The sequence below is a fragment of the Larimichthys crocea genome, chromosome XIII (assembly GCF_000972845.2).
Source record: "Larimichthys crocea isolate SSNF chromosome XIII, L_crocea_2.0, whole genome shotgun sequence".
Taxonomy (NCBI): Eukaryota; Metazoa; Chordata; class Actinopteri; family Sciaenidae; genus Larimichthys; species Larimichthys crocea.
Genome location: NC_040023.1, coordinates 5799850 through 5823576, shown reverse-complemented (window position 1 = coordinate 5823576; position 23727 = coordinate 5799850). Strand labels below are relative to the sequence as shown.

General features: G+C 39.5%; 2 protein-coding genes across 11 annotated transcripts in view; one reads left to right on the top strand and one right to left on the bottom strand.

The window, feature by feature from the left end:
- thrb (thyroid hormone receptor beta) overlaps positions 1–15118 on the top strand; it is a 104841-nt gene extending 89723 nt beyond the window's left edge. For 8 of the 10 annotated variants that reach the window (XM_019267940.2, XM_019267931.2, XM_027286473.1 and 5 more), the window contains 7 exons: positions 6155–6255; positions 6338–6485; positions 7301–7506; positions 8426–8512; positions 8880–9026; positions 9139–9397; positions 10951–15118. In XM_019267940.2, coding sequence (XP_019123485.2) covers positions 6155–6255; positions 6338–6485; positions 7301–7506; positions 8426–8512; positions 8880–9026; positions 9139–9397; positions 10951–11192 — 1190 coding nt within the window. In that variant the 3' untranslated portion in view covers positions 11193–15118. Of the gene's footprint in view, positions 1–4451; positions 4961–6154; positions 6256–6337; positions 6486–7300; positions 7507–8425; positions 8513–8879; positions 9027–9138; positions 9398–10950 lie in introns of those variants that run through there. The other 2 variants (XM_019267949.2, XM_010746686.3) reach the window with 2 other exon arrangements.
- Positions 15119–21364: 6246 nt separating this feature from the next.
- nr1d2b (nuclear receptor subfamily 1, group D, member 2b) overlaps positions 21365–23727 on the bottom strand; it is a 19059-nt gene continuing 16696 nt past the window's right edge. The window contains exons 6-8 of the mRNA XM_019267901.2: positions 22910–23095; positions 22579–22789; positions 21365–22108 (exon numbers count right to left, since the gene is read on the bottom strand). Of these exons, the coding sequence (XP_019123446.2) occupies positions 21912–22108; positions 22579–22789; positions 22910–23095 (594 nt within the window). The 3' untranslated portion in view covers positions 21365–21911. The remainder of the gene's footprint in view (positions 22109–22578; positions 22790–22909; positions 23096–23727) is intronic.

Sequence of the window (23727 nt, the reverse complement as noted above, 5' to 3'; positions counted from 1 at the left end):
CAGTAATCCCACGGTAAGCCTGTTCATTTAGACAGATTATATAAATGAAACGATAATTCGATAATTCATTTTGGCCTCGTCATTGTTCTCCAATGTTTGTGTTTCCAAAATAAATGCCCCGCTGTGTACGTTTGTGAAATTTAAAATGCAGTTACTACTGCTGCACATGGTGACTGCAGATCTCCATGTGCATATTCAAAAATGTCTACAATAGTCATTATTGTAGTTTAAAAGACATAATTGTATCACTTAATTTGAATATATAGTGCTTCCAAACAATAAAAGTCAGAATCTAGTGGATTTCATACATATTTGTTCTTATTTAACAGGAAATGAGTTCAGTCTTTACATTTTTATGTACTAAAAAATTGCACTGCCGAAGTCCTCATCCAGCCAATATAACAGTTTAAATGCTACATTGTGTATTTTTCTTGTTAGCACCTCCTCAAGATCACTCCTCCCAGCGTTTAACTGCACCTACTGTCACTGTAATGAGCCACAGGCAGAAAAACATGCTTGTGTTTCATTTAGTGTCGATCTGCGTTTAACACAACGAGGCTTAACCTGTTAATCTTTCATATTGCACCTGTCTTTAAGGAGAAAGTGTGACAGCTCGCCCATGAATAGTTCCAAATAAACAACGATATCTGACTTTAGGTCATTCGTTGTGAGGAAAGTGTCAGCTGAGCACAGACGAGAAGAAGAAGTGTCTTACAGAGAAACTGACAGAAAAGAATAAAACAACTAGTGTAAACAAAGATCACGTCTGAGTCAAGTTTACCGCATAGATGTAATTTAGACTTCTACATGAAATCTAATATTGAGTTTTTGTGTGGATTGCATTTACTACATATCTGGATATGTGCATAGATTAATTATAACTATATCTACTGTTTCCTTTACAAGAAATTGAGTTTTTGGTGGTAAATATTCACTTATTATATCAAATCTGCATTATCATTATACGGTCCAGGTAATAAAGCAGAGGAAAAAGTATAAATAGACAAATAAATAAATATAGTTCAAGAAAAACATATGTCACATACATTTTAAACAAATAAACTAATAAACGAACCAATGACCAACATGTTTTTATAACAAAATTTGCACAAATCTAAAATGAAACAATTTCAAACTTGTTTTTCCTGAATAGTGATTCTTTATCTTTACACATTTACTGCTTTGTTTTTGTTTGTTTTTTTTACTTTTTCTGGGGTAATTTTATTAAGATTTTCTCATATACTGTTTAAATGATATTTCCTAATATGTGGAGAAGATTTTAGTGCATATTTCTGCTTAAAAAATGAGTTTACGGTAGGAAGGATGTAAATGTGAGTGACATGCGAACAAGCCTCAAAGATGGCAATGAGGCAATAAAAAAAATACATTTCATAGTTGCAGATGTGTGACTTCAGACCTGTTTGTACGTTAGCGCTTCATTAAGACCTGACAGCTGATTCAGTGAACTCTTTTAAATTGCTTCTTAAAACTCAATTTTTCTGCCTTTTTGTGATGTCGTCTTTTTATCATGTCTTTATCCTTTGACCCTTAACGCCAGACCTGCCTTTTTAATGTGTTTTTCACTTTTTTTTCTCCCTTCATCTATATATTTATACCTCTTATTACTGTTCCGCTATTCTTTGATTTCTTAGCTTTTAGAAATCAAAGAATAGAATCTTTGTTGTGTTTTACTAATTCTTGATTTAACTGATTCGGCCTTCTGTCGGGTCCTCTGCTCTGCAAAGCACATTTCAAAGCTTGTTTTTAAAGGTGCTATATAAATAAAGTTATTTTTATATTATTATATTAACTGTCGGGCCCATCTCGGTCTATTTTAACCGCCCCACACACCACAAATGCATTGCTGTCATGCAGATCATCTTGTGCTCAACATTTAATTAGATTAAAAAGCTCCAATGCTCCACAGTCAGACGTGTCACTTCAGTGTGAGTCGGGTGACATGTTTTAAGTCGCTTTAAGTGTCATATTATATCTGGACCCATAATCACTGCAAGGATAACAGGATTATTAGCACTCGTGGCAGTAAAAGATGTCGGATATCGTACCATATCACTGATATTTACTGAAACATGCTCAGGATGTGGTTTTTTTTATGCAGTCTATCTTATTTTATTATTTTGTTCTCACTTTATAATGTTATTTAAAATTTTACTCCATGTAATCTCGTTTCTCGGAGTAACTACAGCTTTGTGGCTCAAACATATCTGCTAAATGACAAAGAAACTGCTGTTGATTCACAGCAGGATCGATTTTAACGCTCATAATGTCTCAGCATCACATTTTTCTGTAAATCGTCTTTCAAATTGAAAAAAAAGAATTACATATAGAAACAAACAGTTTAGTGCTGTTTATATTCAGTCACATGCTCTGGATTGTGGCACAAAACACAGAGTAATAACACCACTGTATTATAAATCATATTAAACACCAGAACAAAACAGTGACCAACGACTTTAAAACATGTCAGCATCTGTGGTCAAAAGTCCACATGAACCCTGATTATCCGTATTTCTTCATAATCCCGTACCCCAACTGTATTTTTACAAAGACATGATGGTGAGTGTGTAGACTGGAAGCGTTTCAAAGAGTTCAGATGAGTACAAGCAGCAGGGATTCATCTTTTTATCAGACTTCGCCATGTGTCCACGCATTCACGTGTCTGCACGTTTCTGTCCCACCTCTGACAACATGTTCTTCTATTCTTAAGCCTGCGTGATCAGATCTTACCCAAAATGTCTCTGAAAGAAAAAACAAAAACAACTTTGTTCGTGATGTATCCTTTCTTTATTATTATTATTATTATTTAATGAGTATTAACTGATTTAAAAAAAATTTTTTTTTGCTCAGCTAAGGGCTCCTGATAAGTAGAAAGGATCGTATGAGGCTTCTGCTGGAAACATATTTGCAGTAGTTTTAGTGTCTGTCTCCATGCCATGCTCAGATTTACTTAATAATCCTCTAATTTCTGGGTTCATGAGAATTCTGGGAGCTAAAAATGTTGATGATGAATGATGTATCTTAAAACTGTAGACGCTGGCCGATCCAGTTTATCAAGAGCACCGACGCTAAAAATAGAATATCATCTATACTGTAATGTTTTACAATTGCACATCATGATTTAGACTCTAAACTGAAGAACTTCTAATAAGAAATAAAATGATACGTGTTTGTAATATCTGAGAAAGTCGTTATACAAATGAAAGCAACATAAATTAATAAAGTTTGTCACATTTAACAGGCTAGATAAATTAGTTTGGTTACCCTGAAGTTAACACAAAACAATGAACATCACAGCAGGTTATTTTATAAAAGAACAAAGTTTTAAGAATATGAAGAAACTTTGTTTTGCCACTGAAGAAGGCATCATGAATCCTAACAGATACTCGCCCTCGCCATAAGGATTATCCCATAATTATTGGAACAGGAAGCCTAATCAATATGGCTGAGTATGGCCGCGTGTCTCGGATAATAGATGTATTATGTGAAACAGCGTGTCGCTCGCGTGTCTCACACTGTAGGGAAACAGTATTGATTTAGCAAATTACGGCTCAGTTCTTACTGTAGGCAAAACAAAGTTTCATTGCTGTATTTTGTTTGTAAGATATCAGTATAAATAGTATTATAGATAAAAACTGTTTAATTACAATACAGTATCTTATTTTTTGTGTGTTTTTCCTCAACAATTTAGATGTTACATATTATATGTATCTTATAAACAATAAAGCTAATTAAAACTGTAGTTTATTCTCTAGGTTTGATTCGCCCAGTCATATAAATTAATATTTTGGTTATTGGTCCTTTAATTATTAATTAATTCTTAGTAATCCCCACATTAAAATACTGTAAAGTGTTCATTTGTTCTTAAATAAATACATTAAATAAAAGTTACGTTAGAGAAACCCCTCTTAAAATCTCCTTAGTGTCATAACATTCAGGTTGATAACATTGGCTAAATAGTTGGCAGGAATAATTACACGACTCCATCCTTAGTGAGCTTGTTTGCAGATTATATTTAAAATACCCACAGGATAAGTAAGGGGGTTAACGCACAAAGGTTAAAGGTTAAGGTGTCAGGAAAGGAATCAGGATTAAGAGACGTAGATCTTGATATGATCTAAGAACCTCCATCGAAACATTTTTAAATCTGCAAATTATTCTTTCAACTTTTTTTACTTGTCTCAAATAGTTTTTCCGCTCTGTTGGTGTTATTAGACGGTAATTACCGCAGGTGCGCTACGCAAGGTAAGCTTAATCTGTGACATCGCCGCTGTCTGTGACTGTGGATTTGTGGAGTGTAAGATTAGAGCGCTGCGGCGTCACAAATAAATCTCTGCTTCCCGATTCAGACAGGCAGAGGCGGGCAGGGCAGTTTAAAGGTGTAGACTGCGGTCTGTGGATTTAGTGGATGAAACGTTTGAGCGTCTACGTAGGGTCAACGTCTATGAAGTTTATTTTTTTTCCAGACCAGGACACCTTTGTCACGTTCACGTGGCTTGATGTTCTTTCTTGGACCTGATGTTTTTGTAAGAACCTGCTTTTGTTTCTTTGAGTACGGACGGTTCTTGGAGTTGACTTGGAACTTTTTTTATGGCGCTCTCCATGATGAACTATTGCATACCAGACATGTATGACATGCCTCATGTTGGGATGGGTGGGTACATGGTGCAGGACGGTGGGGAACACTGCATGTACCAAGGTGAGGGACCCGGGTACGGACTTTGTGAACCCCAGCCGCTGCACCACCCACCCTGTATGGAGCAGGCTTGGCCACAAAGCCAGCACTACTCTTGCTCATACGCTGATGGCCTTCCTGCTTTTAAGAAAGAGTTTTGCTGCATGGAGATCCCTCTTAGTCATTTCCACCATCAGCCTGAATGTTTCCCTGAGATCAAACCTGACTTCTCACACCTGCAGTGGATCCATGGGGCGAATAAGAGAGGTATGACGTCCGGATGATGATTGTTTACATCCTCTCAGCTGGACAGAATTGCTGCATGTCCATGTTCAAGTTTCTGTTGTTTTGTGTGTGAAGAACATTTTATATATTTCTTTTGGTAATTATAGATGATTCCACTTGGTTCAGTGAATCAGTGATGTCTGGGATTTTCAAATTAAATTTGATAAGCGTAAATCCAAGACTTAAGGCGTCATGCGGTGACATTGCAGGACTTGGTGCATCTGACTGAGGCGGGCGGAGGTGGGGGGTGGGGGTGTTCTTTATTGATTGATGGCGAGGCAACAGAAGGCTGGTGCAAGATGAATCATTTCTTTCTTAATAAATCCCAAAAAGGATATTGATCAGTTTCTAAACCTCCGGTCCTGGAGTCTGCCAGAGGTCAAAGCGGTTGAACTCATTAAGGCCGAATCCCAAAATTGGGCCAAGTGTTAAGTCAGCGAGTAAACCAGAAGCAGCAGTGCTATCTTTGGAAGTCGGTGCTAATCAAATATTAGTTGTCAGTCAAATATTTGATTAGCCTACTTTGAAATCTCCTTGTGTGACTTTTCAAAACCACCAGTCTGCAGTTAGGTGTAAGAAATCGACACAAAGGAACATTAGATAGAGGTCTTTTGTTTGTTCTACACTGCGGTTCACTTTTTACTACATAGAAAGCAAAAAATAATTTCAATACAATGCAAAATTACTAATATATCAAAAAGGTGATTGTTAAAATTAGACAGATGCTATTAGTCAGGTGTCAATAGCCAACAATGCTATTTGCACCCTGGGTGGGACAGCCAGTGTGGCTACACCCACATGGATAAAAGTAAATATAAAAGTAATATGTCAATTAAGTCTAAAATATAAACAGATGAACTTCAAGTTACACAGTGGTCTCAAATGTTTAACACATTTGTCCTTCACAACCTACTCCCCATAAACATATTGTTGCTCTTTAAACTAGGAGACTCCCAGTGTACATAGCCGAATAACACTGTTCGGCTACTCGCACCTGGGTGCAAATAGACAGTCCACTGTGTCTTAATTTCCATCAACTAAAACTTTGTTGTAAAGATGTGAAAAACGTGTGAGAACCTCAGCGAATCAACCTCCAATCAAACAACAGCAGCCATGAGAAATAGTGCAGATTACAAATCCACCCAATAAAATCTAACCATTTGTTCTTCTCTCCAGGGTACATTCCAAGTTACCTGGACAAGGATGAGCTATGTGTAGTGTGCGGGGACAAAGCCACAGGCTATCACTATCGTTGCATTACCTGCGAAGGTTGCAAGGTAACGCAAGCGAGTCTTGATTTATTGCAGCTTATTCAGTGATATTTGCATTTCTGAGCTATGTGCCTTGTCTGCTCTGTAGGGTTTCTTCAGGCGGACAATCCAGAAGAATCTCAACCCAACCTACGCTTGTAAGTACGAGGGGAAATGCGTCATCGACAAAGTGACCAGAAATCAGTGCCAGGAATGCCGCTTCAAGAAGTGCATTGCGGTGGGAATGGCAACCGACTGTAAGTTTTACAGGCATGGATGACCTCATGTTGGGTCTGCTACTTGTCTATTTTAAGTGGGGGATTCGCAAAAAAAAATTTCTTTCCATTAGTCTAAAAGAAGTCATGGTGTGGAAGCAAAAAAGCCCCAAATATCAACTCTGACAAGTGCATTATAAGCATGTTTTCTCCTGCAGTGTCTCACCTGCTCAGGTTTTGACATTTATATCGTTATATTTAGCAAAAGTCTGGCAAAATAAATAATTGGCAAATGAATCATTAGTTGCAGCCCCAGTACAAATAAATTAGAAGTGGAGAGGTGAATTATGCAGAAGTGATTTAAGCAAGTTTCTATGGACATTTTGATATTTACACACTGAGGATTAAATTTACACAACCAGACTACAGCTACTTTTCGAGCCTGCAGTGAATGTTTCGATTTTTTTGTGGAGTATTACTTCAAGTGTGCAACCAGAGTGAGGAGTGTTTACCCTGAATCTAAGGCCTCCTATGATGGCAGTGTGGTAAAGACCTATATGGGTCAATTGTATTGATGACTTAGTGTTAAACCTCAAGAGTACCACTTCCAGTATCACCTAAACTAACATTTTCTTGTGTTTAAACAGTTTGTCTTTGCCTGTTTGGAGGTTGTAATTGAAGCAGCCCTGTCTTGTATTTTCAACTGTATGTCCATTCATCATTTCATGCTTTTCCCTCCTCCTCCTCCTCCTCCTCCTCCCTCCTGTCCACTCTCATTGTATCGCTTCTTCTTCTTCTTCTTCTTCTTCTTCTTCTTCTTCTGCTCTTGCCCCCTCCTTCCTCCCCCAACTCCCCAGTGGTGTTGGACAACAGCAAGAGGCTGGCCAAGCGTAAACTAATCGAGGAGAACCGGGAGCGCCGTCGGAGGGAGGAACTCCAAAAGACAGTGTGGGACCGACTGGAGCCCACCCAGGAGGAGTGGGACCTCATCCGTATGGTGACTGAGGCCCATATGGCCACGAACGCCCAGGGCAACCACTGGAAGCAGAAGCGGAAATTCCTGGTGAGACATCCTCCTCCTCCTGCGTCCCTCCTCCACCACAGCCTTCATTGTATTGATTACCCTACCCTGCCTTATCCTGTCCACCCCCCACCTCCCCACCCGTCCCACCCCTCACAGACCCTCCTTTCATACCATGCCCCTGTCTCCACCACCTCTACCTCCACCACAACCACTGTTCCACTGTTCCCTGTGTTAATATGTCCATGTGTTTTTTTGTATCTCCTTGTAGAGTGGGGAGAATTAGCTGGACGATGGAGAAAAGTGTGTTCCTCAACGCAGCAGCACTAATTTATAATGGAACATCTTGTTGTTCTTTTATGTCTTACCAAGCAATGATCCTTAATCACTAATACTAATAACTTGCTTTTTTTCGTGCGGTTTCATTTTTCTCTCTTTCTGTTTGTAGCTTTTGATTTCACACCTCACCCTTCTTTTGACTAATTTTTGTTTTTCTTTTCTGTAAAGTCTTAATCGCTCTGTCCAGATTGAAAGTCCGTCTCGGCTGTTTGACTTTATCCTGGGTTTCTATGGCACGATCAGAAAGAACACTTGGTTTTTTTTATTGTTTGCGTTAAGGCGAGGACCGCTTTTATTCTCGTTTGTTGTGGATTTGCGGTGCATCCTAAAGTTATCAGAGAAATTGGCACATTCGTTTAATTCTCTGGGGAAGTTCGTCGTTGGGTTTTCATTTAAACAGTCGCGCGTCGCCGATAGTCGTTCGAGTGTTTCCGAGGACCTGTTTGAAGTCATGGTCCTGAGCCTGAATCTCACCATAGAAACCCATCTTGAACTTCTGTCCTCACCTGTTTTCTATCTGCACCCTCTCTCATCTGTCCTCAGTTTTAACTTGTTTTCTTTTTAGTTGGCTTGACACGGGTTCTTCATTGAAACTTCACGATTCCTGTTGATTATCCAACAGGTCGAGGAAGCTATGCTTCTTAATGAAATAACATGTAATTTATTCTATACTTCTGACCAGAGTGCAGCGGGGGTGAAGGAAGCTAAGGTAAGCAGGCAAAAGATATTTACTGAAACTAATATACTGCCTTTGAACCAGTGTAATTGAATCCCCAATATCAGTAATAAGGATACAAAATATATTAATTTACAGTCAATTAAGTGCAACAGATATGAGTGCTAAATGTTTGTAGTAATGGGTGTTTTTACATCTTTACATTGCCTTATCAAAATCTTTCCAGCTAAATCAAAAGTAAACCATTGCACACAGAGCTTTACACAGTCCTCATCTTACCTTTGAATTATGTAGTGCAAAGTCCAATACAATTCTCAATAATAGAGAAGTTTCACTGTGCTTTGTGTTTCTTATTCAGACTGTTAAGAGACTGACCTTCTCCTCTATTTTGTCGTTTCAGCCTGAGGATATTGGTCAAGCGTCCATGGTCAATGCACCTGAAGGAAACAAAGTGGATATAGAAGCCTTCAGTCAGTTTACAAAAATTATCACCCCTGCCATAACCCGAGTGGTGGACTTTGCCAAAAAACTGCCTATGTTTTGTGAGGTGAGTGAAGCCGCTTGTTCAATAAAGTTACATAAAATGTAAAGAGTCTGGTGAGGCCAGATTACCGGTTATCTTCTGCTAATGAAGCGTATCACTTTGTCCTTCTGATCAGCTGCCTTGTGAAGACCAGATCATCCTGTTGAAAGGTTGCTGCATGGAGATCATGTCACTGCGAGCTGCTGTCCGCTATGATCCAGAGAGTCAGACCCTCACGCTGAACGGCGAGATGGCAGTCACACGAGGTCAGCTTAAGAACGGAGGCTTGGGCGTAGTCTCGGACGCCATCTTCGACCTCGGCGTTTCGCTGTCCTCCTTTAACCTGGATGACTCTGAGGTGGCTCTTCTGCAGGCTGTCATCCTGCTTTCATCCGGTAAGCACCCGCTGTCCGGACGCTCAGCTATGTTAGCACATTAAAGATATAATACATATACATATTTCTTCTAACAGCTACAGTTTCCAACAGAGTTCAAATCCAGAGAAATTAAAAAATGTATTCAAGGTAACTGAGTTTGATTTGATCGCCTGTCAATGGCGTCATAACCCCTTTACAGCCTCTAATACATATAACTTCCAGTGAAACAGAGAGTGAGGAAAGAAGTCAGCGAACGTGATGAAACATAAATTAAACTTTAATACTTTGTGAAGTATTCATTTCTGCCCGGGTCACGTCAGACAGATTTTCATCAGCAATAGTGGTTGTTTAACCATGAAGACATCAACTCCCAGGATCCCGCGCTACTTTACATTCTTAAATACTTAAATCACAAAGGTCATTTGTCCTGCTGTGTCAAAAGCATCAAGAGCTAAAGCACGACCTAAACCTAGACCAAGTCATGACCAAGACCTGAGTGTATCGAGACCGAGACAAGACCAAGACTTTGAGGGATTGAGACCAAGTTGCGAATCCATGAATAAAGATTTCAGTTGTTGTTTGCATTTGAAGTTTAAGCACAGTAACAGTGTTAATACATGCACAGGCAGTTTGGTTTGGTGATATCCCTGCGATTGCAGCCTTGACAAGAGTGTAGTTAATTCCAAGGCGAGACCTTCAAAAAGTGGTCCAATGTCAAGAGCTACAACATTGTGCAAAATCATTCTTTGTTCTCTGCTGCACAGATTGTGTGAACATTATTTTTCTGACATGAAAATCCATTAAAAAAAAAGAAAAATCAATTAATCACAGTAATCATTGTGAGGAGCTTTATTTTTGGCTCCAGCACCTCATTAAAGATCAATACTGTTCTGCTGTGCGTTGTACATTTAGATGTGACACGGGGATAACCTGCCCATCTGTCTTGTCTTCTTCTGACACGCTTACAGTAGCCGCTGAGGTTTAATCAATAAAAATTTTTAAGACTAGAAGGTTGGAACTAATATTTTTGGACTTAAGGCGGACTTTTTTTTTGGTGCAAAAGTTTTTAAAAATACAACTATTATATCATTAGATTAAATAAATAAAGATATAGATAAAACAAACGGCATTATATTCATGTCAATCTAGTTATTAAGCTATGCACATAATACAGGTGTATAATTAGGCTATAATAGACCATTGCTCTTTTACAATACATACAGTATTGTATGCAAGGTGCCAACTGCTCATCAACTTTGGGAGCTAACCATTCATACACATTCACAGAGCCTTTGGGAGCTATCTGGTATTCAATGTGCAGATTAAAGGGAATCGAATTGATTAGTGGATGATCCGTGCTACCTCCTAAATCTCAGCCACTCCACCTGGTGAACTAAAAATTAAGAATACAAAGTTGCATCATTTACTTGGTCCTAAAAATGCTTAAAACTGCAGTTATGGCTTTTTATGTTTATCAAAACTTCAAGTAAAACACCAGAAAAGTGGGAAATACAGGACCTTTGAATCCCTGTAGTAACGAATAACATTGTCGTTGTCTTTTCCGTCATCAGATCGGTCGGGCCTGAGTAGCGTGGAGCAAATCGAGCGCTGCCAAGAGGAGTTCCTGCTGGCCTTTGAACATTACATCAACTACCGCAAACACAAATTGGCGCATTTCTGGCCCAAGCTGCTAATGAAGGTGACGGACCTGCGGATGATCGGCGCCTGCCACGCCAGCCGATTCCTTCACATGAAAGTAGAGTGTCCCACCGAGCTATTCCCTCCTCTCTTCCTGGAGGTCTTCGAGGACTGACCAATGGATTTTAATGTATGTGTGTGTGCGCGTGCATGTATGTGTGTATGTGTGTGTATGTATGTTTATGTGCGCATACGTCAGCGCTTGGAAACCCTGGTGGTCTCAGGGGTGGAACCAGCAGAAGGCCCGTCACAATGAACTTTTTATTAGCACTACTGAGTGTCACTTCATTCCATAGTTTAGGAGTAGCTCTCTGGTCTAGTTTTGGATGGAACCATTCCTTACAGTGCGGGTACATGTGAATAGCATTTTGTTCTTTTTTTTTTTTTTTTTTTTTTTGTTTCGTTCGTTGTTTTATTGTTGTGGATATAACCTCTCACCTCGGATTTTACTATAGATTTTTTTTTTTTTCTTGTGTGTTGATGATTGTACAGTTGGCATATTGGTGATTTTATCAACACTTGTTCATTCATTAGAAAACCATGCAAATGTTGTATTTTCCTTCCTTTTATGTTATGAAAAACTCAAAATGGCTGCTCACCTGATACACGAAACAAGACGTTAGTGATCCGTTAGCCCCCCCACCCCACCTGTTCGACTTTATTGAATCCACTTGTTGGTTGATACGTAGATTATTTAGTCAGTCATTCAATCTGGTGAGTGTTCAGTGCCTCACCATCATACTGTGACCTGACCCATTAACAGCAACACACACTCTAATGGACAACAGCTCACAGGCCTTTTGTAAGTGTCCGGGGAGCCAAACATTGCGTCGTTTTGAGAAACCTGGGCAGATTTTGCGACACCAACTCTTCTGAAAAGCCTTTTTTTTTGTTTTTTTGACATCACATCTACACGGCAGCGAACACTGTTAACACTACACGACTTTAAACTTGTTTGTAATCCTCAGCACTCACAGGATAATTTTGTCAGAGCGTAATTCTGCCCGATACGGACTTCCACACTGACAGTCGCTAATGTTCTGGACTAGGAAAAGATTGCTAAATATCATGGACTTATATGTTGCACTATGACAGCATATTAGGGACATTGTAGGAGAAACAAACACACTTCAACATCATAAAATGCAAAGGGGGGAAATATTTTCCATGCATTTCCTTCCTCTAATCCGGGGTTGGGTCGCGGTGGCAGGAGGTTTAGCAGGCGTTCCGGACGTCCCTCTACTCAGCAACACATTACAGCTCTTCCTAGGGGATCCCGAGGCCTTCCCAGACAGGATGAACTATATATGAATACATCCAAGTAAATGTAAGCAGTGTTTATCTGACACCTAAAATATGCAAGACCAATCAGTACACACGAAATATGTATTTCTTCAGGCATAAATCAGGTAATTTCATCACAACTTCTTTTTCAAAGGATATCAGGTTCTGAAATGATCAGTTCCACATAAACAATTTACATGTGGACCAAGACACTATAAATTCAACTAGACTGACCGAGATGTGTCACATAAAAATAAATAAAAAAAATAAAATAAGCATATGAAAAATCAGGCAAAGCAATTTTTTGTTTTCAGAGGACTACTTTGTGGATATTAACTACGCTGAATTGAGGAGTGGGTGTGTCTAGGAAGTGTTAATGTTTGACAGTCAAAGAGATAAAGGCTGCACGGCTATGATACACATATGTGTATTACTTTTCACCAAAGCATTTTTGGTTGCTCGTCGCTCGAACCAGCCTTTAAACAACAAATAACGATAAGTCAAATAGTTGAGCAGAAAAATGTTTTCTACTTTTCATGTGTGATAGTCAATTGAAAATCTTTGAATTGTGGAGGACAAATTTAGCAGTTATTATTAACCGATTAATCAAGAAAATAATCAGAAACCAATAAAACTAATTGCATTTAGCTTCTTCAGTGACCCTAATACGCCGACATGTCGTAGGTGCATTTAGAAAAAAACACAAACTTACTTGTGTCCACGTTTATTGCCTTTTTTTAAAAAAAATTTAAACTGAACCATGTAAACACACAAAGGTTGTTGCGCCGACCGACCACGCTGGTGTCTCAGACTTTTAACATTGGAAGGAAACGCAGCAGTAGCATTTAAAAAAGAAAAAAAAAAGAGCTCGTCCATCATTGCCACACAGACTGGTCAGGACTAACTAAAGCACATAATGACACTGATGTCAGGAAAAGACAATCATAATAGTACTTGTTTTTGTGTAACGATGCCACATGCTGTGCCAAAACCAAGTGAATGATGCCCTCCTCCTATTGAATCCCTGCTGGGCTTTCATAGCGATACCAAGACTTGACTGGTTGTGCTAAGTTAGTGCATGCCTGCTCGCGCGCAGTCATCCCTCCAACTCGTGTGTTAGTCCAGCTTCTACAATACAACCATTATTGAGTTTTAAATGTTTCATCTCAGACATGTTGCCGCACTAGTCCCAAATACAATTATTTCAAGCATTTTGTTTTTATTTTGTTTTTTTATTTTTATTACAACTCCCTGAAAACGGGAGGCTGTATGTTTAAAACAGTGACGTCATGGTGCTACGGTGGGTTGATGAAATGGCAGATTGAACTGTATTGTTATGTACATGCAGAAATGAACGTTATGTTTGTATAACAGCCCACCACCCTCTTAATGATGGCATGCATATACACTAACACACAAACATGCACATATACAGTACATACAGTATACCTGTATACCTGTACACATACTGTACACATGCACATATACACATATATGCATGTGCCTGGATAAGATATGGGTCAGACCCCACCACTGTGACCAACCGGTGGGATTTGGAGGCCAAGTGAACACTGGCAGGCCCGAAAAACAGTATGATTCATCATCAGCGAGGTACACTGAGAAAGCTGGTGAGATTGTGAAAACGTAGAGCTTTTTCCTTTCTTTTATTTTAGCCGGTATGTTCATTTTTTTTTTTGTTTTTGTTTTTTTTGTTGTTGTTCTTAAAGAAAAAAAAAACCTCTCTATGGTATTGTCGTTTGCAATGTGACAAACATTTGCTTTGTATATCTCGCTTTTTTCAAGCTTCACACTACTCCTCAAAGCAGCTTGTGTTTTTTTTTTTTTTTTCCTCTTTTCTGTGAAGTGATGCCTCTTTTATCAAAGCAATAGACTTGCTGCAGTGTTTGAATGACCCGGACCTCACACACACACACCTCACAAACTGTACAGACTCAAAAATAAATGCACAGACAATCAGAGGGAGAGAATAGGCGATGGGATAAAAATAAATAAATAGGCACCCAGGCTCAGCCGGCCCGGCTGACAATTCAGGTCAGGCCGTGCTGAGCCAGAGCCATATGAAAAAGTAACATTGGCCATGTTTACATGCACAAGGTTTGTCCGTAGTCCTCTTGAGGTTATCATCATTTTAAGTTTTAAGTTAACTTCTTTTGCAGGAGCCTTTTGATAACCTGTGACTGAGCCTGCCTGGTGCCATTAATAAACCAGTTAACAGAGTAGTCGTGGTGATCGAAAACAGTAGGAATCAAAATGTTGTCCCATTAGCTAGTACTCACTTCTGCTTGATGGTTAAATTGACCCGAAATAATGTGTGAATGTCAGCTTCCACAGGCAGCAACAAGATGAACAAAGGTGAAAGAGATGTGAAATAAATTTGGTCGGTTATCACAACAAAGGGGCTGGTTGTACAAATGGACTTGCCCAGAGTTAACTCGCTCTTAAATTCTGCTTTTAGACTTGTCTGATAGTCCCAGGAACTAAACTCAGGAACTAAATGAGGACCTTTGGTGCATTTGTGTTTGTGTTTCCATTGCATCTGAAGAACCGTGAAGATCAGACCAGCAGATTACAGCAAATTAGACCTGAAAAGCATATTAAAAAGTACAATGAGATGACAACACCATCCATCTGGTTGTCGTTTGTAATTTACTGCTGTGCTGTATGACTGATGTTCTATGTTAGTAGTACTGGACCACATTGAACGCTCGCTCCCTCTCTTACCTCTTTTTTAAATTTTTATAGAGTTTTAGACTAGTCTCAGGAATTCGGCTGCATAACTTAAACGTCAACAGCGTTGAAAGAAATTCTCGTGCTAAGCCCCAATATCATAGCAACAACTGTTGCTTGCTTGCTTGCTTGCTTGCTTGCTTAAAGTCTGAATGAAAACTGTTCGGAGGCTTGTGTTTTACCAGTCAGTTACATCAGTACTTAAACTCCACTCTGATAGCTGATACCAATAATACCAATAATACGTACTACCTCAGGAGCAAGGACTTTTTGGAGGCCGCAAACTATGGCCCGGAAACCCAAACTGGAACTACGTTCCTTTTTAGATTGAAATGCATGTAAAGGTCCTGGAGTCCCAGAGTTTATCTAAATATTACTGGGTTCCTGCACAGGTAATGGGCCACAGTGGGAGTTAAGATACTTGTACAAAATAAAAAATTGAGTCATTTCAAAGTTGCTTTAATTGATTTTTTTTTTTTTTTTTTGCCACTAACGGGCAGAACTCCACAACACACTAACAGATGAACAGATGCACAACCTTGACTTTGACTGCCACATGTTCGGCTTTCTTCACCTGCTAGTTACTAACTTTGTCTGTTTGACATTGGGGGATTGGTAGGTAGTGTACGGTGGGTTGATGAGAGCAGTGACAGAACTATACATTAAACTGCTACTGTGTAATTTAGGTAATCATTTTTACTTTAAACATTTGTTGCTTTTAAAGATTGTTGAGTAGTTTTAAGCCTAAAGTTAGCAGCTTTATGTCCAAGATATTTCGATCAGAGCTTTTAATTTGATCACATTTTACCCAATGACAGTATAAAAAATGGACCTAGTATCCATGACGTCACCTGTAGGTTTCATGGCCGTCGGCAGTCCTGCCTCTTCCACTTCTCGACTAATCAACTGTAAAAATCAGCAAAGACGTTGGTCATCAGTGGAGCTGAAGCGGGCTGAATAACATCTAGGGACTCAAACAAGCCACATGTAACGACACCTACCTGTCAATCAAAGTGGCCACACTTTTTAATTATGCATAACTTTAAGCCTTAATATAGTTTGAGCAGGTGAGCAGGTACAGTTTTCATGAACAAGGAAATTAGCTATAGAGACCAAAACTGTTTTTTGTACCAGGCTGTAAACATGTTTATTTCTGCTGTGAAGTTGGACATTTTAACATGGGGACTCATGGAAACTGATATATATATACTTGGGTTGACCTGACCTTAATTCTGTGTTATCCTCCACTGTTTATCCCCCAAGCCACCCACCAAGTATATTAAGCGAAATTTCTTTGACATTTTGCCAGTGCTCCTTCTTTACTTGAGCTTTCCTTTAGCTTTTGCATATCAAGGTCTGTGGAATATTTTCATCTGTTTCCCTCAGTGAACAAAAGGATTAGTGGGGACCAAGAACGATCTGCTTATCTGATCAAATCTCAGTGTGTAAAGAGCGTAGAGATTAGACGATTTTCTAAAACCGAGGAGCTTTGACATCAGTCTAAAGTGTGACTTTTAGTTAGCTCTAAGTCATATCCAAAAGTCTGTCTGTGCAGCCAGTCCCAGGGTTTCCCACAGTTTGAACTATTAAGGTTAATGATATTTCAAGTGAGTCCCAAGTCCCACGTCAAAATTCTTGGCAGAGACGACTGAGCATTGCATTCCAACAGTTTTCTAGGCCAGAGTAATTGAAATGTTCATCGTCTGGATGTTTCTCTTACCAGATCAGGAGCAAAAGATAAACTTGCAAAAATCCAGTTTCCAATACAATTGGGTAATAAACCAGACGTTAGTCATAATTTCAACCTATTAGAAAATGGTACTTATATCGGATGAATCTAATTTGATATGTAAAAGTAACTGTTAGCTCAATCAGAATGGGTTTTTCATAGTAGAGAGTAAGCAACCAAAAACCTCCCCCACCATTAACCAAAAGTATTTACAGTATACCTCAAAGCTACATTCATCTGTTTTAGTTGATGGCAGGACTTCATAAAAAGCAGAAAATTACACTCATTTGACAAACTATGGCCTTATAAAGTTGATATGGCTAACATGTTACCAAACTGTTGCCTATATTTACACAGCTGCAGATGTGGAGCGAGCGTTATTTATTTTTGGAGTTGTGTTTCTGGTGACCTGATGAATGTAAGTCTAATATTCACTCTCGTCCAATCTCAATTTCTGTCTTCAAAAAAACAAAACAACAACATCTGGCTCTTTAGCTGCTACTGTATGTGCTTCACGGTGTTCACGAGCCCGCCGCTAACTTTGCCTTTGTGCCGTTTGAGGGATGGTTTCATGCAACATTGAGGCAGAACCTAAACAGTACAGTGGTGGGGCCTTAAAACCAAAAGAATGAGCTGAAAGAGACTAAAATGCTTCAAATTACAGGTAGTCATTTAACTCATTGTTGATATAAAATGAATAATTAGTGCAGCTTTAACCCCAAAACTGAACAAATATGAGTAAGCATTACAAACTTTTTGTAATCCATGATAGGAATGTTTGTGTGTTTTAGGAAGTGGCGTTAATGGCCATGAAAATATGTTGGGTTTTTACGCATCACACACCATAGCCATAATTACTTGAATTGTCATATTCACAGAGCTGTTGGTGCATGTAAACAAAGTCAATGCTGACTGGTGGTTCAGAAATGTTTACTGTTCCTGAAGAGGTGCCAGTACGCTGTTATCTCTCCCACGAGTTGTTACTCTTAAGGTTACTCAGTTACAAACCAATAACAAGAGTTGCACCATATAAAAGCTATTTTACAGTACAAAGGAAAAAAAGGATGTATATTTTCAGACTGCAGATTTTTTTTACGGATGTTGTTAGCATAATATGAACATGATATTGTTTTGCATAGCGTTAAAAAAACAAAAAAAAAACAGTATCTTGCTCTCGAATTCATTTCCACATCTCTGCAAAAGAACAATGAGCAAGATATTAGGAATCATTAAAAAAATTAATTAGTGTATTAGTTCTACGATTTAAAAAAAAACAAAACAATTATTACTGTAGCTGGACCTCACTGTCAGTACAAAGCAGCACAGATACACATGAACACATTTAAGGACAACTTCTTGGTCAAAGCGTAACCAGCATCAGAGAAACAGTCATCCACCGTAAACACAGATTTCTCTCCTCGTGTGTTTGAGTGTCTTCTTGTTCAACTCATCTGTTCAACACGTACTGGAAAACCGTCACGAAGAGAGAAAGGGCGATAAAGTGTGTGTAGGTGTAAAAGTGAAACTGTGGCAGCAAAAAAAACACAAAAAAAAAACAAACAGAAGATGACATGCTGTCTTTGCACTCTGCATTTTACTGGAAAACTTGGTCCGGTAATCAGTTGTAAAGTTCTGGACAGTGCTTTGACATGAGCGTGGAGGACCTCAAGAGGAAGTGATTTTGGTGCTCGTGATTGATGATGATTGCAGCTAATGTGAATTGGCTCTTGAAAATAAAGATGGTTTTGAGAGAATTTGGTTTTGTGCTTTTATTTTATTTATTTATTTGCAATTTAAAATTCCGTGAATTTTCTTACCTTTGTCTTTTTTATGGCTTTTAATCTCAGCACATTAGAATATCAGGGCTTTTTAAAACTTAAATTTTGTTCTTTTTTTTGTATGTAATTTTATTTCAAATGTATTCATTTAGTTATTTGGGCCTTGATTATCTTCCGTAGCTCCAAAGTTATTCATTTGATTGACTTTCTTTTTGGCTCATGATGGGAATGATATTTTAAAAAGTCACATTAGCATTTGGGAGGATTCGGAATCCTTTGCAGCATTGTTGGGCTTGTGTTTGGTGCCTTGCGGCGCTATCTTAAACCAACTTTCCAATGGGAGAACATGGGGGGCTTTCTGAAATGGACTAACTGACAATGACGCCGCCATCGCACAGTGATCAAGTGGTCAAGTAAGTTGAGGTGTGATAGTAGGTAGGTTTTCCCTCAGGTTGGATTTTTCTTTACACAACTCCTTCAGTAGCTTTTTGTACAACCTGACCGATGACTATCTTTCAACGCAGACTCTCCAAATTCTTTCGAACCAGGTAAGACTTTTGCCTGTAGACATACTCGGACAACACGGTGTACAAAGTAGTTTGTTTGCAGCATGCTGAGACCTTAAAGTTACTCTGTGGCATTTTCTTGAAAACCAATAAGAAAGAAACAGTTTACCCGTGAGGCCCAAGAAAGTGTTACATGAAACATTTTGAAAAAAAAAAACATCCTTAAATTTGAAAGTGCTAACTTGCACTTGCATCTCTAGAGTAAAATCTTTGGTATGCTTTCAAACATAAAGGGTTCCTAGTCAGAAAAACATTGTTCCATAGGAGTGGTTAAATTTACCCAGAGTACCTTTAAAGTTTGGATGCAGGTCAATTTAGTCGCCACAGCCAAATCATGAGAGTAAAATGATGAATTAAAGTTGTTCAATATATGAGCATGTTGTGTGCACCCTTGTCATTTTCTCTGTGTTTATTAGAAATTAAATCAGATAGAGGTTCAATATTAATCTTGAGTTTATGGCTTTAAGCTAAAATATTCATATGAAGCCATTGTTGAGTCTTTGCAGTATGTTTTGCTTACAAAGAACCAAAGTCACTTCTAATTTGGTTCCAAGAGGAGAAACATGAGCAGGCTGCAGATGGTATTTGAGTCCCAGGCTGCAGGGAGTGGCAGTGAGTGGACAGACAGAGAGAGAGGAAGCTGCTTGTTGCCATCTGCTGATGGATAGCGACACTACCACACGCTCACGCTGCTGAGCTCTGCACATCATCTTCCTTATAAATCTCACTCTACTGTGCCTGCAATTCTCGCACACTTATTATAACTTGCTAGATATTCATTTTCGATATTCGACAGGTCTAAATGCAGGTTTTAAAAACATAAACATAACTGTCAATCAACATGATGTAGCAGGAAGTCTATCATAAGAATGTTTTTTTTCCAGACAATGGCGCCACTGCAGAGGTTTCCCAGTCAAATCAACAGTCAATCAACTGTTCCTGGCTGAAGGAGTGCATGCTCCCACATCCATCCATCATCTGTAACCGATTATCCTCATCAGGATCACAGGAAAGGGGGTCGCCAGTTCATTGCAGGAGACATGGAACATTCACATTCACACCTACGGCCAATTTAGAGTCACCAATTAACCAATTAAGTGCATGTTTTTGGACGGTGGGAGGAAGCTGGAGTACCCGGAGAGAACATGCAAACACCACAGCTTGAGGTTCGAACCACCAATCTTGCTTGAGTCAACAGCACTAACCACTGCACCACCGTGCCGCCCGCACTCCCACTCCTGTGCATGTTTATTGATCAGACGAACTCAATGAGCACTTCACGACATGAATTGCATTTATAAAATTTATTTATATAGATATATTCATCTATACAGTTATGTATGTATGATAGTATGTATGTATTTATATAGAAATCTATGCATACTGCAATCCTTTCACAGAGGAGAACAGAACCACATGTCAGCACTGTTAACACAATGACAGAAGCTCTGGATATTTAAATGGCCAGAAGTTCTGAATTCACCGACAAAACGGGAACAAAAAAAAAAAAAAAAAAGATGACTTCGCAAAAGAATATCAGAACACTCGCCTTCGACTCAGCTAATTTCTTTAAATTACAATCACTTCAGTGATATTACAATCATATTTTATATGGAATAGTCCTATTCAGTTTAACTACACTCAGCTAAAGCCTGTACACTTTGTAAAAACGAGAAATGAAGTTTATTCGGGCAAGTTGGGAGTTGCTGGTGGCTGCGAGACGACGTTTTTCTCTGCCTCCCCGAGAGCAACATCGAGTGCGCGATTCGGCCGCTGAGCAGGTTGGAAGCTCTACGCGATCGAAGACAGACAGGGATTTCGGAAACACTTTCTTTGTTTCGTCTTTAAGGAAATTTTAGATCAGTGTTTCTCCGTTTCCAATGCTCCGTGTGTTGAAACCAGCAAGCGATAAGTGTGATTTGATTTGTCACAATGCCCAAATAATAATTTAGAAAAAAACTAAACGATGACCTGCAACTGACGAAAAAACACAACGTAGCACGCAAACAACTGCATGAAAAAAAGCCTGAAATAAGACATTGTCATCTTTTGCTTTCCTAATTCTTTGAAATTTAAACATTCTCTGATTCTCTCGGTGATCGAACTGGAAAGCTTCGCGTCCACGTTCCTCTCATTGTCATCTGCTTTTTAACGAGATTTCTACCTCGCTCAGTGTCAAGGGTTGTTTTTTTTTTAATCTTTTAAGTGTACATCTCCGCCCCCTTTTTCATCACACAATCGCAGCACCTATTCAAATTGTGCCGTTTAAAAGTATACACAAGTTTCTCGACTCCTCACTATACAGCTCAAATCAAAAAGCAGTCACATATTGCACTATGAATGCAAAAATACCAGTCTACACTATACAGAAAAGTGCTTCTAACATCTGTACAGTTGCAAACATACAGTATGCTACACACAAACACAAGAAACATATACATCAATCAGTGTGTCTGTATGCATTACCATCACACAGGCAGTTACGCCCTACAGTACAGTACAAGAACATTTTATGGTCTTCTTCCCCCTTTAAATGTCAGGTTTGAGCTTGAAGTTCAATTTAAAAGACTTAAGGAACGCAGCCCAAAGCCTCATGGGAGAAGTGTAGAGGTGCAGGTGTGGTTTAGGGGTTCGGGAGGTGAGGTGTGGCCTCGCGGTCCCCCGTCACAGGCGGTTTTTACAGTTTGTGTCGGGGGGGGGGTATGTGTGTCAAGTACTCGAAGGAAACTTCAGGAATGGACCTTGAAGGCCAGCAGCTGCTCGGAGTGCATGTTGTTGAGCGAGCGCAGGTCGGGCAGTTTGAGCAGCAGCTTGGTGAAGATGGCCGACTCGTTGGGGTGGTTCTTGGTGATGAGGCTCCGCAGGGCGCGGATCAGCGTCTCCTGCAGGGCCTCCACCGAGTTCACGTTCTCGATGCCCGAGCGATCTGGAAGAACGGACGGTGACGGTGTTACTTAAAATGAACAACAGAAATCCTTTTTTTCTAGTCTTTGTGCTAAGCTAAGCTACTTCACTGCTGGCTCCAGATTCATATTTCACATAAAAACATGCCAGTGGTGTTGATCTTCTTTTGTCACTCTCAGCAAGAAAGTGAATATTTTCCAAAATGTTGAACTCATTGTTTTGTTGAACCATTTCCAGGCTAAAGTATAATTTTTTTTAGTTCAAAGCCCCATGATCTTGTTTTGATCCATCCGCTGTCTGCTTCTAATTTGTGTCACATGAAAACATTTATCCAATATTTTGTCCACTGCGGTGGTCCTAATGTAATTTTACATATTTGCTATTCTACTGAAAGGATTGCATGCAATGCAGTCTATCCTTGTTATTATGAAACGATCCAGCGATCTAAATATGCTGCCATCTGCCTTCAAATAATGAATAAACTAGACCCACCTGCTGAGACCAGAACCACGGCGGTGAAGAGGCTCATCTCCTCCTCGCTGAGGCCCAGGTTGATGAGCTTCTCGCTGAAGTCAAACATGGAGTTGAGGAGGTCCCCAGCTCCCATGGCCTTCAGGGTGTCCACGCTATATTTCTTCCCACCCAGAAAGGTGACAGTGCGGTCCTTCACGTCGAAGAGAGAAGCGAAGCGGACCACCAGCACCTGGGAAGACACACACACACACACTGCTCTGTGAGTTTGGGTAGTCTGGCAACTGGTTGTCAGCTTTCTATGAACACTGAGAAAAATCTGCAACACATGGCTTAGGAAAATATAGCATACCTCGAAGGTGCCAGCCTTCAGCAGGCTGACCTGGTCAGGCTGGGACAGGTCTCTGAAGCCTGGGATCTTCTTGGCAAACTCCACCACCTCCCTGACGGCGGGGGTGAAGCTGTGAGAGAACTCCTCCCACACCTCGTGGCCAGACTTCTGAGGGTCCACGTGAGCAGACGTGTTCATTGGACAGACCTGAGGGAAGGACGGAGGACAGAGGATTAGAATATGATCTGTTATAAATAAGAAGGCTGATACAAATACTGTTTGTTGATGTCTGGGTTTTATGAGACATAAACCGTCTGTGGTCCAGACAAGTTTATAAAACCTGAAATTGATTCAAATCTGTCCAATAAAAAAATCTTCTATCTGAGATTCGACAGTCGAATTCAAAACAAAGTTCAGACAAGCAACTTCGATTTGTTATCACTAGTTTTTTCTCCCTGAACTCTTTTCCACTGTGTTATATAAAACATACAGAGAAATTAAAGCTGCACTCAAAATATTTTTGTGTTAACAGTGGATGAAGTGATTATGTGTAATGAGAACGAGGTCGCCACCGACTGAATCGTCCTCAGCAAAAGAGCCTTTTAATTGGTATTTGTTTGTTTCCAGTGAAAAGGCAACAGCAGACAGACACGGACACGGATGCAGCAGTATAATAACACATTTTGTTGGTACTGAATTCTCCTGTATTAATATTATTTAAAAAAACATAACACGTAATAATCAGTGGAAATATAATAACATGTATACATTCAGCAGCTAAAAAGCCAGATATTGTTCTCAGGGTTTGGAGGATAAATGCCTGCTGTCTGTGTAAATAT